This window comes from Mustela nivalis (assembly GCF_964662115.1).
Source record: "Mustela nivalis genome assembly, chromosome: 2".
NCBI lineage: Eukaryota > Metazoa > Chordata > Mammalia > Carnivora > Mustelidae > Mustela > Mustela nivalis.
Window position 1 is genome coordinate 155,495,971 of NC_139021.1, and position 17,427 is coordinate 155,513,397.

The window sequence follows — 17,427 nt, forward strand, 5'->3', positions numbered from 1 at the left end:
ACAAAATAACCCAAGGAGGTCTACACCAAGATATATAGTAGTTAAAATGGCAAAAAGTAGTGATAAAGAGAATTTTAAAAGCAGTAAGAGAAAATAATTACTTATAAGGGAAATCCCATAAGCCTATAGCTAATTCTTTTTTTTTTTTTTTTAAAGATTTTATTTATTTATTTGACAGACAGAGATCACAAGTAGGTGGAGAGGCAGGCAGAGAGAGAGAGGAGGAAGCAGGCTCTCTGCTGAGCAGAGAGCCCGATGCGGGGCTCGATCCCAGGACCCTGGGATCATGACCTGAGCCGAAGGCAGAGGCTTTAACCCACTGAGCCACCCAGGTGCCCCGCCTATAGCTAATTCTTTAGCAAAAACTTTGCAGGCCAAAAGAAAGTGGCATTTTACATTTACACTGATGAAAGAAAAAAACCTGCAGCCAAGAATACTCTATCTAGCAAGGCTATCATTCAAACCAGAAGGAGAGATAGTTTCCCAGACAAACAAAAGTTAACAGAATTCATGACCACTACCAGAAATGTTAAAAGGGACTCTTGAGTGGAAGGAAAAGACTATAAGCAGGAGTAAAAAAACTAAGGAAGCACAAAAGCAGAAAAATAAGTATAAGTAAAAAATCAGTTAAGGGATTCACAAAATAAAAGGATGTAAAGTATGATACCATATACTTAAAATGTGGGGGAGAAAAGAATAAAGAATGGATTCAAACTTAAGCAACCATCAATTTAACATAGACTGCTATATGCATAAAATATTATATATAAAGCTAATGGTAAACACAAATAAAAAACCAGTAATAGATACACAAAAAAATAAAGAGAAAGGAATCCAAGTATACCACTAAAGAAAGTAGAAAATCATGAGAGGAAACAGCAAGGGAAGAAAAGAACAGAGAAGAACAAAACAATCATAAAGCAAATAACAAAATGTCAGTAAGTACATACCTATCAATAATTCGTTTGAATGTACATGGACTAAATGCTACAATCAAAACAATTTTGCCTACAAGAAATTCATATCAGACCTAAAGACATATGCAGATTGAAAGTGAGGGGATGGAAAAGCATTTATCATGTAAATCAAAGTGAAAAGAAAGCTGGGATAGCAATACTTACATTGTACAAAATTGATTTTAAGATAAAGACTGTAACAAGAGACAAAGAAGGACACTATATAATCATAAAGGGAACAATCCAACAAGAAGATATAACAATTATAAATATGCACCCAACATGGGAGCACCCAAATACATAAAGTAGCTAATAACACATATAAAGGAAGTTTTAACACTCCAGTTACATCAATGGATAGATCATCCAAACTGAAAATCAGCAAGGAAGCAGTGACTGTGAATGATACATTAGACCAAAATAATCTAACAGATAGTTTCACAACATTACATCCTGAAACAGCAGAATACATATTCTTTTCAAGGGGCACGTGGAAGATTCTTCCAAACAGATCACATACTGGCCACAAAACAAGCCCCAACAAATTCGGGAAGACTGAAGTCATACCGTGCATCTTTTCTGACTAGAACACTGGGGAACTAGAAATCAAACACAAGCAATAACCTGGAAAGAGCATGGAGATTAAATAACGTACTACTAAACAATGAACAGGCCAACCAAGAAATTCAAAGAGGAAATTAAAAAAATACATGTAGATAAATGCAAATGAAAACATTATGGTTCAAAATCTTTGGGATGCAGCTAAGCTGTTCTAAAAGGGCAGTGCATAGCAATGCAGGCCTACCTCAAGAAGCAAGAAAAATCTTATACAAACTAACCTTACACCTAAAGGAGCTAGAAGAAGAACAAACAAAACCCCAGACCACTAGAAGGAAGGAAATAATAAAGATTAGTGCAGAAATAAATGAAGTAGAAACTAAATAGACAATAGGACAGATCAATGAAACCCGGAGCTGGTTTTTTGAGAACATAAATCAAATTGATAAACCTTTGGCCAGACTCACAAGAAAAAAAAAAAAAAAGAGGTGATTCAAATAAACAAACTTAGAAATGAAAGAGGAAATATAGCAACCAATACCACGGAATACAAAGAAAATTATGAGACTATTTTGAAAAATTATATGCCAACAAACTGGATCACCTAGAAGACATGGATAAATTCTTAGAAACATATAACCTCCCAAATCTGAATCAGGAAGAAATAGAAACACAGAGTAGACCAATTATCAGCAATGAAATTGAATCAGTAATAAAAAAAAACTACCAACAAACAAAAATTCAGGATCAGATGGCTTCCTTAGTGAATTCTACCAAACTTCTAAAGGAGAGTTAATACCTAGTCTTCTTAAACTATTCCAAAAAATAGATGAGGAAGGAAAACTTCCAATCTTATTCTCTGAGTCCAGCATTACCCTGACACCAAAACCAGATAAAGACACTATAAAAAAAGAGAACTACAGGCCAATAACTCTCATGATCATAGATATAAAAATCCTCAACAAAATATTAGCAAACCAAATCGAACAATAAATTTAAAAACCATTCACCATGATCAAGTGGGATTTATTCCTGAGATGCAAAGGTGGTTTAATTTTTGGAAATCAATCAACATGATACATCACATTAATAAGAGAAAGGATGAAAGGAAATATACCTCAATGTAACAAAGGTATATATACATTTGTATATATATATATACATATACATATATATATACATATATATGTATATGTGTATATGTGTATACATATACATATATTTATATGTATATATAAAAAGAAAACCCATAGCTAACATCATAATGGTGAAAAACTGAAAACTTTTCCTCTAAGATCAGGAACAAGACAAAATGTCTTCTCTTACCACTTTTATTCAATATAGTACTGGAAGTCCTGGCCACAGCAATCAGACAAGAAATAGAAATAAAAGGCATCCAAATTGGTGAGGAAGAAGGAAAACTTTCACTGTTTGCAGAAGACATGGTACTATATATAGAAAACCTTAAAGACTCCACCCAAAAACTACCAAAACTGATAAATGAGTTTAGTAAGGTCAGAGGATACAAAATCAAAACATAGAAATCCATTGTATATCTATACACTATACATCTATAATGAAATAACAGAAAAATAATGTAAGAAAACAATCCCATGGGGGTGCTGGGGTGGCTCAGTCAGTTAAGCATCTGTCTTCAGCTCAGGTCATGATCCTGGGATCCTGGGATGGAGCCCCGTGTCATGCTCCCTGCTCAGCAGGGAGTCTGCTTCTCCTTCTCTCTTTCTGCACCCCACCCCCACTGCTGCCCCCACTGGTGCTCTCCTTCTCTCTCTCTTGCTTGGTCTCTCTCTTTCAAATAAAGAAATAAAATCTTAAAATAAAAAAAAAAAGAAAGAAAACAATCTCGTTTACAATTGTACCAAAAAGAATAAAATGCCTAGGAATAAACTTAACCAAGGAAGTGAAAGACCTGTACTCTGAAAACTATAAAACACTGATGAAAGAAATTGAGGATGACATAAACAAGTGAAAGATATTCCATGCTCATGGACTGGGAGAACCAATATTGTTAAAATGTCTATACTATCCAAGGGAATCTTTGAATTTAATGCAATGCCTATCAAAATACCAAGAGCATTTTTTCACAGAACTAGAATAAATAATCCTAAAATATATATAGATTCATAAAGACCTCAAATAGCCTAAGCGGTCTTTTTTTTTTTTTTTTTTTTTTTTTTTTTTTGATAGCGAGATCAAAAGTAGGTAGAGAGAAAGGGTGAAGAAGTTTCCCCAGTGAGCAGAGAGCCCAACGTGGGGCTTGATCCCAGGACCCTGAAATCATGACTGGGTGGAAGGTAGAGGCTTAACCCACTGAACCACCCAGGTGCTCCTAGCCAAACCAGTCTTGAAAAGGAAGAACAAAACTGGAGATACCACAATCCCAGATTTCAAAATATACTACAAAGTTGTAGTACTATAAGCAGTATGGTACTGGCACAAAAATAAATGCACAGATCACTAGAACACAATTACATGGTCCGTTAATCTTTGACAAATGCAGCAAGACTGTGCAATGGGAAAAAGAGTCTCTTCAACAAATGGTGTTGGGAAAAACTGGACAGCTTAATGCAAAAGAATGAAACTGGACTATTTTACACACCATACACAAAAATAAACTAAAAATGTTTTAAGGACCTAAATGTGAGACCTAAAACCATAAAAATCCTAGAAGAGCACAGGTAGTAATTTCTTTGATGTCAGTTGTGGTAACATTTTTCTAGATGTGTCTCCAAAAGCAAAAATAATCTATTAGCTTCTGCACAGCAAGGAAAATGATCAACAAAACTTAAAAACAAACTACTGAGTGGTAGATTATATTTTCAAATGGCATAGCCAGTATTCAAAACATATAAAGAACTTATACAGCACAATACAAAAAACCAAATAGCCCAAATTAAAAAATGGGCAGAAGACATGAACAGATGTTTCTCCAAAGAAGACATACAGATGGCCAACAGATACATGAAAAGATGCTCAACATCACTCATCATCAAGGAGATGCAAATCAAAACCACAATGAGATATTACCACACACCTGTCAGACTGGCTAGAATCAAAAACACAAGAAACAGTAAGTGTTGGTGAGGATGTGGAGAAAAGGGAACTGTTGTGCACTGGTGGTGGGAATGCAAACTGATGCAGCCACTGTGGAAAAGGGTATGGATCTTCCTCAAAGTTAAAAATAGAGCTACCATATGATCCAGTAATTTTACTCCTGGGTATTTACCCAAGGAATATAAAAGCATTAATTCGAAAAGATATATGCACCCCTCTCTTTATTGCAGCATTATTTACAATAACCAAATCGTGGAAGCAGCCCAGTTGTCCATTGATAGAGGAATGGATAAAGACGATGTGGTATAGATATACAATGGAATATTATTCAGCCATGAAAAGAATGAAATCTTGCCATTTGCAACAACATGGATAGAACTAGAGAATATAATGTTAAGTAAAATAAGTCAGAGAAAGACAAATACCATGTGTTTTCACTCATATGTGGAGTTTTAGAAACAAGCAAAAAAAGAGAAACCTAAAAACAGACTCAACTATAGAGAACAAATTGATGGTTACCAGAGGGCAGGTAGGTGAGGGGAATGGGTGAAATAGGTGGAGTATGCTTACCGCAATGAAAACTAAGTAATGTATAGAATTGTGGAATCACTATGTTGTACCCCTTTAACATAACATTGTATATAACTATACTGGAATTAAAGTAAATAAAACAAATCATCTCTTTATGACCATACCTCATTCAGCAGCCCTTCACTTGTTCACAAATTCATGTATTAACAATTATTAAGTATCTGTATTAGGTTCTATATTAGCTGTAGAGTTGGGAAGCCAGTATCGATATGATTGAGCTTACTATCTGGGAAGGAAACACAGTTAATAGCTGATACAAATTATTGATTATAGTTGTGACGAGTGCCACCAAGTGAAAGTTTTGGGAGCCAGGGCAGTCTTGGCTGAAAGAAATGACATTTACTATAGAACGTGAAGTGTGATTACAAGTTGGTGGAGATAGAGAAGGACAGAGAGTATTCTAGGCAAAAGGAAAGCAAGTCCAAGAATCTCACAGATAAAGATGGTGAGGGAGATGGTTCAGTCAGGGTCTTGCCACTCAGGCTGAGGATTTTAACTTTAATCCTAGGAGCAATGAGAAGACAGTAAATTGATCAGATTTGTGTTTTGAAACGATCACACTGGCTGCAATGAAGTTGAGAGTGGGGTGATAAGAGCAGGTATAGGAGACTAGACTAGTGTGTGGAAGCAGTGTGGAAGGAGGAGGAGGTGTAGAGTTAAGTTTTTGAAGAAAATTTTTTTGTTTTAGAGGTATTAGATATCCAAAGATTATCCAGCAGTTGGATAATCAGATCTGGACCTCATAGAAGAGGTATAGACCCACAGTGTTCGTTAGAAATATCATGCAAGCCACATTTTAATTTCTCCAGGAGTCACATTTTTAAAAAAGATTTTATTTATTTATTTGAAAGACAGAGATCACAAGTAGGCAGAGAGGCAGGCAGAGAGAGAGGGAGAAGCAGACTCCCCGCTGAGCGGAGAGCCCGATGTAGGGCTCAATCCCAGGACCCTGGGATCATGACCTGAGCCGAAGGCAGAGGCTTTAACCCACTGAGCCACCCAGGTGCCCCCGGGAGTCACATTTTTAAAAAGTAGAAAGAGATGAAATTAATTTTAATAACATATTTAATGTAATCCATTACATCCAAAATATTATCTCAACATTTCATCAAAATAATGATTAACAAAATATTTTCTATTATTTTTTTCATGTTATCTTCAAATTCCAGTGTGATTTTTAACTTAAATCACATCTCAATTCAGACTATGATTGGCCCTTGAACAACATGGGGCTTAGGGGTTCCACCCCCACCACACAGTCAAAAATCCATGTGCAACTTTTGACTCCCTCAAAACTTAATTGCCTAGTATTGACCAGAAGAAGCCTTACCAATAACATAAACAGTTGACTCACACATATTTTGTGTATGTATTATATACTGTATTCTTACAATAAAGTGAGCTACAGAAAAAATGTTAAGAAAATTGTAAGGAGAGAAAATACACTTATAGGACTCTACTGCATTTATTGAAAAAAATCCATGTATGAACAGGCCCGCACTGTTCAAATCTGTGTTGTTCAAGGATCAATTGCAGTTAACATTTCAAGTGCTCAAGAACCACATGTGGCTAGTGGCTGCCTTATTAGATAGTACAGGTCTAGACTAAAGATATGTCTCTAATGCCTTCAATAGAAGCCCTAGACGTGGATAAGATTATAGGAAGGGGGTAAAAAGCAAGAAGAGGGCAAGGATGGAGTCCTGAGGAATTCTAGCATTCAAATATAGTGCCTGCAGTTTATAAATCATTTACATTTTTTTTCTTTCCAGGAATGCTGTGAGGAATGAAAGATTATCCTTACCTTATAGATAAGCAAAATGAGGGCCTTTGAGTTTCTCTTGCTCAAGGCTTGGTATCTCATAGATTACTGCAAGAATCAAGCAGGATAAATAAATGCAAATGTGATGTGATGAGCAGGCATCCTGGGCCACTGAGGACACTCAGTGACTGGTAGCTCATATGTTACCGTCTTTGCAGCCTGTCTGCCTTGTCACAAATTGTCACTTTCTACCCCCTTCTTCCCATCTAATCATCCTTGTCTAACCCAACCCGGGTCAGCCCTCCCATCCTGATGATCCAGTTCTGTCATCTTCCTACCTGTTTGGGGTTAGCCTTACTGAGGCGGTGGTGGCCCCGTGCCCAGGCCATATCTAGCAAACTACAAGAACTCCTTATTGTACTGATGTGTTGTTTACTTGCCCAGCTACTGAGGTGATAAAGGTATTGAGGATAGGGCCTGGGTTTCATCTTTTTTTTTTTTAAATGCATTTTATTATTCATTCACTCAACTTATTCACTTAACAAATAGTCATTGACCATCTATTCTTATTTTAGGCCCCAGGCATATAGCAATGAGCAAAACTGGCAAAGTCCTTACTTTCATGGAACTTACGGTCTAGTGGAAGAGATACTTATCAATCAAATAATCACAAAATAAATGTTAAATTACAACCAGCAATCTGATTTGGCTGGTTGCCTCATAGAAGTTTGCTGACTCAGTGAACAGAGTAACATCTTGAACATGTAAAACTGCCTCCTCCTTGGATGTGAAGGGCATGGGACAACCAGCCTGATGGCAGGATTTGTCAGTGTGGGAGGCAGGCCCCTGCCTCCCAGTCCCTTGGAGATCAGCGTTCCCTATTCTCACCCCCAGACCCTACTCAGTTGCAGGTTGCAGGATCTGAGAATCTATACACTGAACAGGCATCCTGGGGCATTCTCAAGCCACTGAAGTCTGGGAACCACTATCCTATAGATATGCAATGAATACTTAAAAAAAAAAAAGGCCTTAATGAACTGAAGAGTCATTTAGCTGTACCTAAGTGTCCCCTGGGAAACTCCCTTTGTTCTGGTGTACCTGGGTGGGGAGGTAGCTTTCAGATATGTTCAGTTCATCGCTCCCTTAATTTCCTGCTCATTAGTGAAAACTGGCATTTAGCGAGTTGTCAGATATTCTTTTTAGCACAAACGTTGCACATGCTGACACACACAGATCCCCACAAGGTTCTCTCAAAGGCACCAGACTGACCCAATACCAAACTGTGTGCCTTCATTAACAGCTACCACTTCTGTGGAAGCCTGTTGGCTCAGGGACCAGATGGTTTTGATTTCAATCCCAGATCTGCTACTTTTTGCTATGAGACTTGGGCAAGTAAGTCTCTCTCTCTATTCCTCAGCTTCCTCATATGTCAAATGGAGGTAGTTGTGAGGATTACCTGGGATGATACCAGTGACTCCCTTATCAGAGTAGCCAGCACACCGGAAGCCCTCAGGGGAGACCAGCTGTCCACATTGCTTCGAGGGAGATGAATTCTAGGGAAGTTTCTTTGTTGCTAATGTGTTACGGTCACTGAGCCAGTGATCGCAGTTTTTCTAGCTGCTGCTGAAGCAGCTAGAAAGAAGAACCAATATGTCTGAAGTGACCAAGAGAAGTTGATTATCATACATCTTTTTCACAAGGAACTAAAGTGCTATTCTTCATTAAGCATTTGTGATTGTATTGTTTTATGGAGAATTTGGAAGGACTTGCTCCAATTTTCAACCTCAAATTACTCCTGGAAAATATCTATCTTATTTTTACTTCACTGGATTTTAATGTGGTCTTGTTTAAAAAACAATACCTGGAGAGATGCACCGTTGGCTACGTGGCTGATTCTTGGTTTCGGCTCAGGTCGTGATCTCATATTCGTGGGACTGAACCCCATGTCAGGTTCTGCGCTCAGTGCCGACCCTGCTTAAGATTCTCTCTCTCCCTGTGCTCCTCCTGTTTGTGCTCTCTCTCAAATAAAGAATTCTTAAAAAGAAAAAAACCCACAATACTTGGAGCTGGATGGTTGTGATGGTATACGAGGTGTTAATGTACTTCATGCCACTGAACCGTACACAGAACTGTACACTTAAAATGGTAAATTTATTATGTTCAGTGTATTTTACCACAATTAACAAACAGCAGTGAAACCGTGGTTTGTATCGAAAGTCTAGTAATTCTAATTGAAGAAAAAATGCTGGCCCTGCCAGCATTACCGTAGCTAATGGAGACCTGATTTGTTTATAGAGTTTATAGAGTACCGGAGTCAAATTTGAAAGGATTAGCTTTGTTTATTCAAAAGGACTCACTGAGACAAACTGATGACATTGCTAAAAGTACAGTTAAAGCTACAGGGACTTTTAAGAAAGATTCTGAAGAACCAGGATGTCTGATGTGACCGAGAGAAGTTGATTATCTTACCACTGCCCATGTTCCCTGGTTTATGGGGGTTTTTTTGGGTAGTGGTAGTAGTGATGGTGGAACTCAATCTTGATGGTACTACTTTATATTAGACTGTGAGTACTAAGTTCTTTTGGGACTGGAAGGAGTTCAAAAATTATACAATTCTAACCCTCTTCATTCATTCAATTCAACAATTGCCTGTTGAATTCCTTCTTTGTGCCTAACATGTGGTAGGATATCCTGAGGTGGGTGCTGGACATACCATTGTAAGCAAAACAGCCCTGCCCTAATATAGTTCACATCCTTATGGGGAAGACAGATATTAATCAAATAGCCATATAGACATGTAATTATGCATCATGGTAAGTCCTGTTTTTAGAGCAAAATATGGGGACTCTGAGCCAAGGATTATAAAAGTAGAATTAAATCTGAAAAGGTCAGAGAAGGCTGGGATCTTAGGTGAAGGGCATTCTGGGCTGAGGCTCTAGAACAGAAGTTATGTGTCTTATAGGGAACTGAGAGCTGGCCAGTGTCAGGGTGAGTGTTTTCTAAATCAGAAGACTCACAGTTGGGTGACAAGTGGGTTGAGATCTGAATGAGAACAAACCACTTCTGCAGAGCCAGGAATAGAAGCAGATCATCTGCTGCTCAAGTTTTCTATTTCTTTCTGCATCTAGAGAGATTTACTCCGATGACTGGACCTATGACATTGTGCAGGTAGAATTGCTTCCACCTTAAAGAGAGTCTTGGTCCCCATGGCCTCCAGTCTCTGTGAGCTCAGGGTCTGTGGCCACCCACATCGCCAGGTCTGTACCAACGGCCCTACATTGGTGTCTCTGTGAACCAAGCAAGGTCATTTTTACTGTTCCTTTCCCTGAAACACTGCTTTTGTCCACTCAGAATAACTTATGAAGATCAGTTATGATTGCTAAAATCATGTGGATGATCAAAAACTAGCCAGGATAAAGTTGTATATACACAGTAAGATTGCAGCCATATAAAAATTTGTGTATTTAGGAAAGACTGGAAGGAGATAAATCAAAGTAACAGTGATATGTAGTTGGTAGGATCTTAAATGTCTTTTTTTCCCTTCCCCTTCATTTAACTAGATGTTACCTAGTAAACTTTTAGTATTCTTAAAATAGAAAGTAATATTGAAATAATCCTAGGGGAGTGTCAGATCTCTTCATCACCACATATATATTTAATTTTTCTTTAATGTATAGAATGAACTCACAGGCCTTTAAAAAATATGAGCTACAGAGAAACACTGGATAGGAGTGTTAGCATGGTGTAAGGCACAGTTTTGGTCAAAACCTTTCTGTTGGGTAGAGATTTTTATTTTAAACAGAATTCTGTCATCATGGAGTCAGGGCAATGCTGGCTCAAACAAAGTTAGGCAAGCTTCTCTACTGCCAGACTCTCTGAAGCATTCATTACCTAATGGGTTTGTGAGCCCAGGAGAGAGAGAGAAAGCACTCAGCATTCCCCAAACTCCTGGGAAGTCTTATTTGCCTAGATCCTTACAGGCTTAGTGTTTTCTGGAACATGCATTGGAAAATGCTGGTATGGTGAAAAGTAACAAAAGATGGCGGCTACCCGGGCTCTAGATGGGTCTTTGAAGGCTTTCACCTTCTATACTTCTTAGGTAGGTCCTTGAACTCTACTGGACACGGTCTCTCATCTCTCAAATATGAAGATTATGTAGAATAAACTTATAGCTCTAAGATGGGCAAGCTATGAAAATGAGTAAATATGCTGAGTTTTACAACAATGAAAGGCAAACTTCCAAAATGCCCAAACAGAATTTTCACACAATCAAGCTTTTATCTGTCCCTCAAGCTGCAAACTGTTTCCTAAGAGAAAAAATATTTGGCACAATTCGGCAGGTTAGCATTCCAGTCCACTGTATACATAAGGTGGAAAGCCCTCAGCTCCTGTGTGACAGAATACAGCACACCTCCCGCTCAAACACTTGATAAACCAAATGTAGCAAAAACTTTCATTTCTCCACCACCTCGTTGTCTAAGGCCTTCGAGAAACAGGATGATAGAAGGAAGGGCTGGTTCCTTTGCTCCGTTGGAAGAGTGACTTTCATGTCAACAAAGAATAGAATGTCCTGATCCCAGATAAAGGCTGCTTGCTTACTGCTGCTGCCTCAGATTTTATCATAGGCCACTGTGGTTGGAACATTTTCTGGCAGCAAGAATTCACAGACCCTCCTAGGAAACAACAGAATTTTCTGCTGTGTAAACTCTCAGCCTCTCTCGACCCCAGGAGGCTGCCCATGGTTCCAAAGGCCCCAGACGCCAGGCATTCCCCGATGGGCCTGCAACAGTCATGACCTAAGTCATTGGTTTCCTCTCACTGCAAGCCTGTTTATGGAGGAGTCTATCCAGCTTGCTCTCTCGCCAAGTATAAAGGCTTTTTTCTTTTTAAGGTCATAATGTTCCTTGCCATAGGGAGTCCTGTTGTGCCTAACTAGGCTGAGAACACTAGAGGTTGCAGAAGGCCAAGGATCTGCCCTCTGCTGCACACTGATATTCTCCTCATCTGGAGAAACAGAATAAAGCTTGACACCAAGCAAACTCAGCTATTAACTATTGCCAGTGGTCCAAGGAGGTCTCTTGAATCCATTCTTCTTTCCTCCCTGGAAGATCTTAGGTTCTTAACAGGTAATAAGACAGTATGGGAAGTCTGCTGTATCGAATGACTGCTGATTTAAGCATTATCAAGACGCAGATGGCACTTGGAGGTCCACAGCAACAAAGTGTGTTGGGAGTGGTTAGCTCACACTTTAGGCGTGCCTCCTTTTTCTCTTCCTTCTGCTTCCCTGTTTACTTTCTTCCATGTTTCTCTCTAGCAGAGGGATAATAAATTAAAGTACAGGTACTATCATGCTCTCCTTACAAGCCCCATGGCATTTTTTCCTGATTAAACTCAGGGGTGTAACCAAAGATGAACATTAAATGATCAAAAAGAGCATTCGGCAGTCTACTCCTATGTAAATACCCAAAATAAATGAGCTTATATCCAAAGAATGACATGGGCAAGGATGTTCCCGGGGACTATATTCCCAATAGTGCCGAACTGGAAGCAACTCAAATGTCATCAACAGTAGAATGGATAAAAACATAGTGCATATAATGAAATAGGAACTATTGTATAGCAATGAAGAGGGATGAACTATGGCTGCGCACAGTCAGGACGCATCTAAGAGACAGGGCAGAGCAGAAGAAGCTAGACATAGAGGAGGCACGCTGTGTGAGTCCCTTTACAGCAGCTCAAAGATAGGCAAAACTCATCCGTGGGGACAGAAACCAAGACAATGGTTACCCTCAGGAGGAACGGACTGAGAGGGGCAGTAGAAAACATTCTGAATCTTGATCTTGGTGGTGTGGTGTAAATGGGTGTGCACATATGCCAGAATTCACTGGGATGCACTTTGCTGTAGTTATCCCGCACTAAAAGTCTTTAAAAACTATTGTTCTGCCCTTGCTCCTATGTTTCTCTGTATATGGAGCATAAGATCTTGGGTCTAACTCTGATCCAAATCCAGGCTCTCTCACCAATTAGCTGTGTATCTTGAGTAAACTACTTAACCTCTTTGTTCTTTAATTTCTCACATATATAGCAGGGATAAACAGAGTACCTACCCTACAGGACTGTTCTGAGGGTTAAATCAGAGAACTCTCACAAAACGTTTCATGCAACACCTGCCCAGTACATTTAATATTCTCATGAAATGTGATGTGGAGACTTGGCTCTTTCGCCTTTCGCCTCTGACCAATGAGTTCTTTCTCATACTGTCTTTCCCCTTCTTTCTTCCCACCTTTTCCTCTTTATTCTTCCTTTGATCTCCTCTCAGTCATAAGAGCCCAAAACATGAAAATACTTATCTTTTAAAATGTATTAAATACAATGTATAGTTATATTCATAATTATCAGTAGGGAGGCTCAGGCCCCACCCTGGGTAAGGCCTGGAAAATTCTAACATGCCACCAGCACTACGAGCCATGATTCTAGAGAGATTGGTGTCCTGGTAGTTCTTATGATCAGGGCAACACCAGGCCACCCCTCCCCATGTTCATCTTGAATTAAAATATGTCTCCTCAGGGCATCTGGGTGGCTCAGTGGGTTAAAGCCTCTGCTTTCAGCTCAGGTCATGATCCCAAGGTCCTGGGATCAAGCCCTGCACTGGGCTCTCTGCTCAGCAGGAAGCCTGCCTCCCCCCGCTCCCACCCCACCTGCCTGTCTGTCTACCTGTGATCTCTGTCTGTCAAATAAATAAATAAATAAAATCTTTTAAAAAATATGTCTCCTCGTGTTTTTGAAGACTCTCGTCTTTGTTTCCTTCTGTTGCAAGCGGAGTAGGGGGAAGCATAATGTAATCCTGGTAAGTTCTTGACTTGTTGTTTTTCCCCTCAGTATGGGATTGTGCTGGATGCAGGCTCTTCTCACACAAGTTTGTACATCTATAAGTGGCCAGCAGAAAAGGAGAACGACACAGGGGTGGTGCACCAGGTAACAGAGTGCAAGCTGAAAGGTAAGAGGAAGGAAAAGGGGAGGGAGACAGTGGGGGATGAGAGGAACATATGTGAGCACATGTATGGCAGGTGGGGGGAATACATGAGAAAAAGGACATTCAGTGAAGAACATCGTGGGGCAGCTGCTGCTGTTATTTTGTTGTCATTACACAAATAATATGAAATCAGTCCTGAATGATGAAGCCGTTGAAGAAGAAACAAATGTAAAAGTCGTCAGGTCATAGTGGCTCCCATCACACATCTGTGTGTTATGCACCAAGTATGGAAAATGCATGATTTCATCTTCATGGTCTCCCTGGGAAATATGTCCTACTGTCCCCCCCCCCTTTTTTTTTAAATGAGGGCACTGACATAGAGAGAGTGTATGCCACTTGTTAAGGTTGCTTGAGCTAGTAAGTGATGGAACTGGGGTTCAAATGGAGATCGGCCCAGTTTTGAACCCGCGACTTCTCCAGTGGCTCTCAAATTTGAATCTGCAGCAGAGCCAACTGGAGGGTTTTTAAAAACACAGATGCTGGGTCCCACCACCAGAGTTTCTGATGCAGTAGGTCTGGGACAGGCCCCAGAATTTGCATTTCTTATAGGTTCCCAGGTGATGTTGATGCTGTTGGTCCAAAGAATTGTTGCCCTTAGTCTTTATCCTCTAAGCTACAGCTTGGAAGAAATCAAAGATACCTAGGGCTGGAGCTTGCAGATCATTTAAATCTTGTTTTCAAAGAAGGAAGCAAAAACCTGGGAGACTAGTGACTTACAAGTAGCAACAAACCCAGGACAAGAGTCTAGGTCTCTTTCTTGCACTCCATGCTTCCTTCTATCGGAATCACCATATTACAGATTGATTTTTTTCCTCCCTAGTTTTCTTCTAAACTCACAGAACAGGTTAATGTTGTCAGTTTAGCCCTTTCCACTCCCTCCACTCAGCACCCCAGTATGTACCGAGTGTTCCTGCACCGCACTGTCTTCTCTGACCTTGATCTCTCTGGGCCTTTTGAGGTAGGGTCCCACTATTTCTTAGACAGGTATTTAGCTCCCAGAAGACTGACTTTTACTTTGATGGTCTGTGAGGTCCCCCAATTTTCAAAGTGTCCCAAGAAAGCGGTAGAGAGAAGATGTTTCCAAGGAGCAAGTCATTTTACCCAGGAGCCTGATATCCTCAGACATTGGCCCCAACCGTTGTGAGACAGAAGGTTGAGCATTTCTTAAGCCCAAATCCCTCTTTTTTTTTTTTTTTTGGCTTCTATTTAATTCATTGCTTTCCATTTTTTAAGAAATGTTGGTATTTTTTTTAAATCCAGCAGCTATCTTTTTTTTCTGAGACTCATTCCAGATATGTCTGGCCAAAGAAGTGCAGGACTTCTCCCCTCTCAAAAGAGAGAGTTCTCTAGTCAAATATTTAGATGAAAGGTGGGTGGAAAAAATTCTTAAAGGCCAGAATTTTTTAATCAAAACAGTTACCTGATAACTTAGAGCTGCTCTTTTCATTACTGTTAAACCGGCTTTTTAAAAATCTGTGAAAAATATGGATCACATATCTGGCCAAAGATCTTTAATGCACATTTTCACTAAAGTGTAGATGTTTATTTTAATTTAAAGAGAGCTGAGATTGTTAAGCATAACTTACCAAAAAAAAAAAAAAAAAAAGTTCTTAGCAACAGTTAGTTTTGCTCTGGAATCGGAAAAACAGTTTTACTAGGGAAACCAGGTTTTCAGAGAGGCAAAATTGCCAAGGAGACATGGATTCTATACATGTTTATTCTAATAAAGGAAGAAACTCTGCTTCAGAAATTTCAGGGGACTGTCGATGTTCACATAGCTAGTTAGCAGCAGTTACTGTCTTTTCAGTAAAAGCCAGTGTGCCTGGTGTTTATTTTCATTTTTCTAAATTTCTTATTTCTCCTTTTAGGTCTTCTAGGAATTAGTGTTATTAGTTACAGTTTTGTAGAAAAAACATCAAAAAGCAGATCTATAGGGTAACTATAAGAGCCCCATTTAATATTTTTAATTCAATTTTTATTTAAATTCTAGTTATTCCCCCTTAAAAATGTGAGAACCTATTAGGGAGATTATGCAATTGAATGTGAAAATTGCGCCATCCAGCGGCAAAATTACTGAACAGTGACAGACCCAGCCCGAGGTCTGAAAATAGATCCTACCAAGGCCAGGTTCAGAGAGTTACCCTCAAAGTATAGCAACCTAACCTACATTACATCAAGAAATTGTCTTCTTTGGTTTTTCTCACAAAATGCCACTGTTTTGCTCTAATACTGCCCAGGTGTGTCCTGTATGTTTAAAAAAAGATTGTCATTTGCTTCTACATCTTTCCTTAGGTCCTGGAATCTCAGGATATGCTCAAAAATTAAGTGAAATAGACACTTATCTGACAGCATGCATGGTAAGAGCCACTCAAGTGGTTCCAAAGTCCCGGCACCAAGAGACCCCTGTTTACTTGGGAGCGACGGCAGGCATGCGTTTGCTCAGGTATTATAGCACATGGGGACACACTGTCGGGGGTTAGGCTGGTAGCGTGAGAGCCTCTGAAGTTACGGGATAGCACCACGCTTCCCTAACACTCCACCTTCTAAACATCCTACATGTCCACACTGCAGGAAGAAAATCTCAGTAAGTGGGTACAACCCCCAAACTCTTAGTATGTGTAATGGTGGGAGTCCAAGTGTGTAAAAGAAAAAGTCCTCCTGCCCATCTCCCTGCAGAGAATTCAAGGGGGCTGGGGCACAAAGAGCAATGTGGAGCCTGTGTTCTCTGGGATTTGAGGCTACCAAGTTAACCATCCAGTATCTAGGAGGAGAAAGACCAGAGGAGAGCCACAGATGTCCCAAGACCCAAATAATCACAAGTAGCACATCTTCTTTGGTCACCGCTTAGTACCCATATGGGAGATGAGAGTTTCAATACAGGTCATCAGTTCTTTAGCAGAGGAGTGCTCAGAGATACTATGGGAGCATAGTTGGCCCTGCTCAGAATGGGAGAAGAGTACACTTGAGCTGAATCACAAAGGATGAGTTGGAGGGCGGGCAAAGAGCCTATTAGAGGTGGAGAAGACGTCACACATTCCATTACCCATGTTTCTTCCACATCTGCTTTGTGGCAGACACTGTTCCAAGTGCTGGAGATCCAGGAGTGAAGAGAACAAAGTCCCTGTCTTCCTGAAGCTTGTGTTCTAGTAGACGTGCAAAGGCAGGGATGAGTGAGAGACCAGGGCATATTCAGAGGACTATAAATAGTTCTGCATAGATAGAACATAGGCTACATATAGTAAAAAAAATAATAAAAAAATAATGAAGCAGCTTGTATTTGTTGAGCCCTTGCTATGTTGTTAGACCTGTGCTTAGTCATCACAACTCTATGAAGAGGCATTATTAACTATTATTAACCAGATAAGGAAGCCGTGACTTACAAATGTTGGGTAAGTCACCCCCAGGTCAGTCACATGCCTGGTAAGTTGTAAAGCCAGGATTCCGAGTGGAACTCC

General features: G+C 39.7%; 1 protein-coding gene across 4 annotated transcripts in view; it reads left to right on the plus strand.

The window, feature by feature from the left end:
* ENTPD1 (ectonucleoside triphosphate diphosphohydrolase 1) overlaps positions 1 to 17,427 on the plus strand; it is a 97,049-nt gene that overhangs the window by 53,104 nt on the left and 26,518 nt on the right. For all 4 annotated transcript variants that reach the window (XM_082722111.1, XM_082722110.1, XM_082722112.1 and 1 more), the window contains exons 3-4: positions 13,819 to 13,936; positions 16,265 to 16,415. In XM_082722111.1, the coding sequence (XP_082578237.1) occupies positions 16,327 to 16,415 (89 nt within the window). In that variant the 5' untranslated portion in view covers positions 13,819 to 13,936; positions 16,265 to 16,326. The remainder of the gene's footprint in view (positions 1 to 13,818; positions 13,937 to 16,264; positions 16,416 to 17,427) is intronic.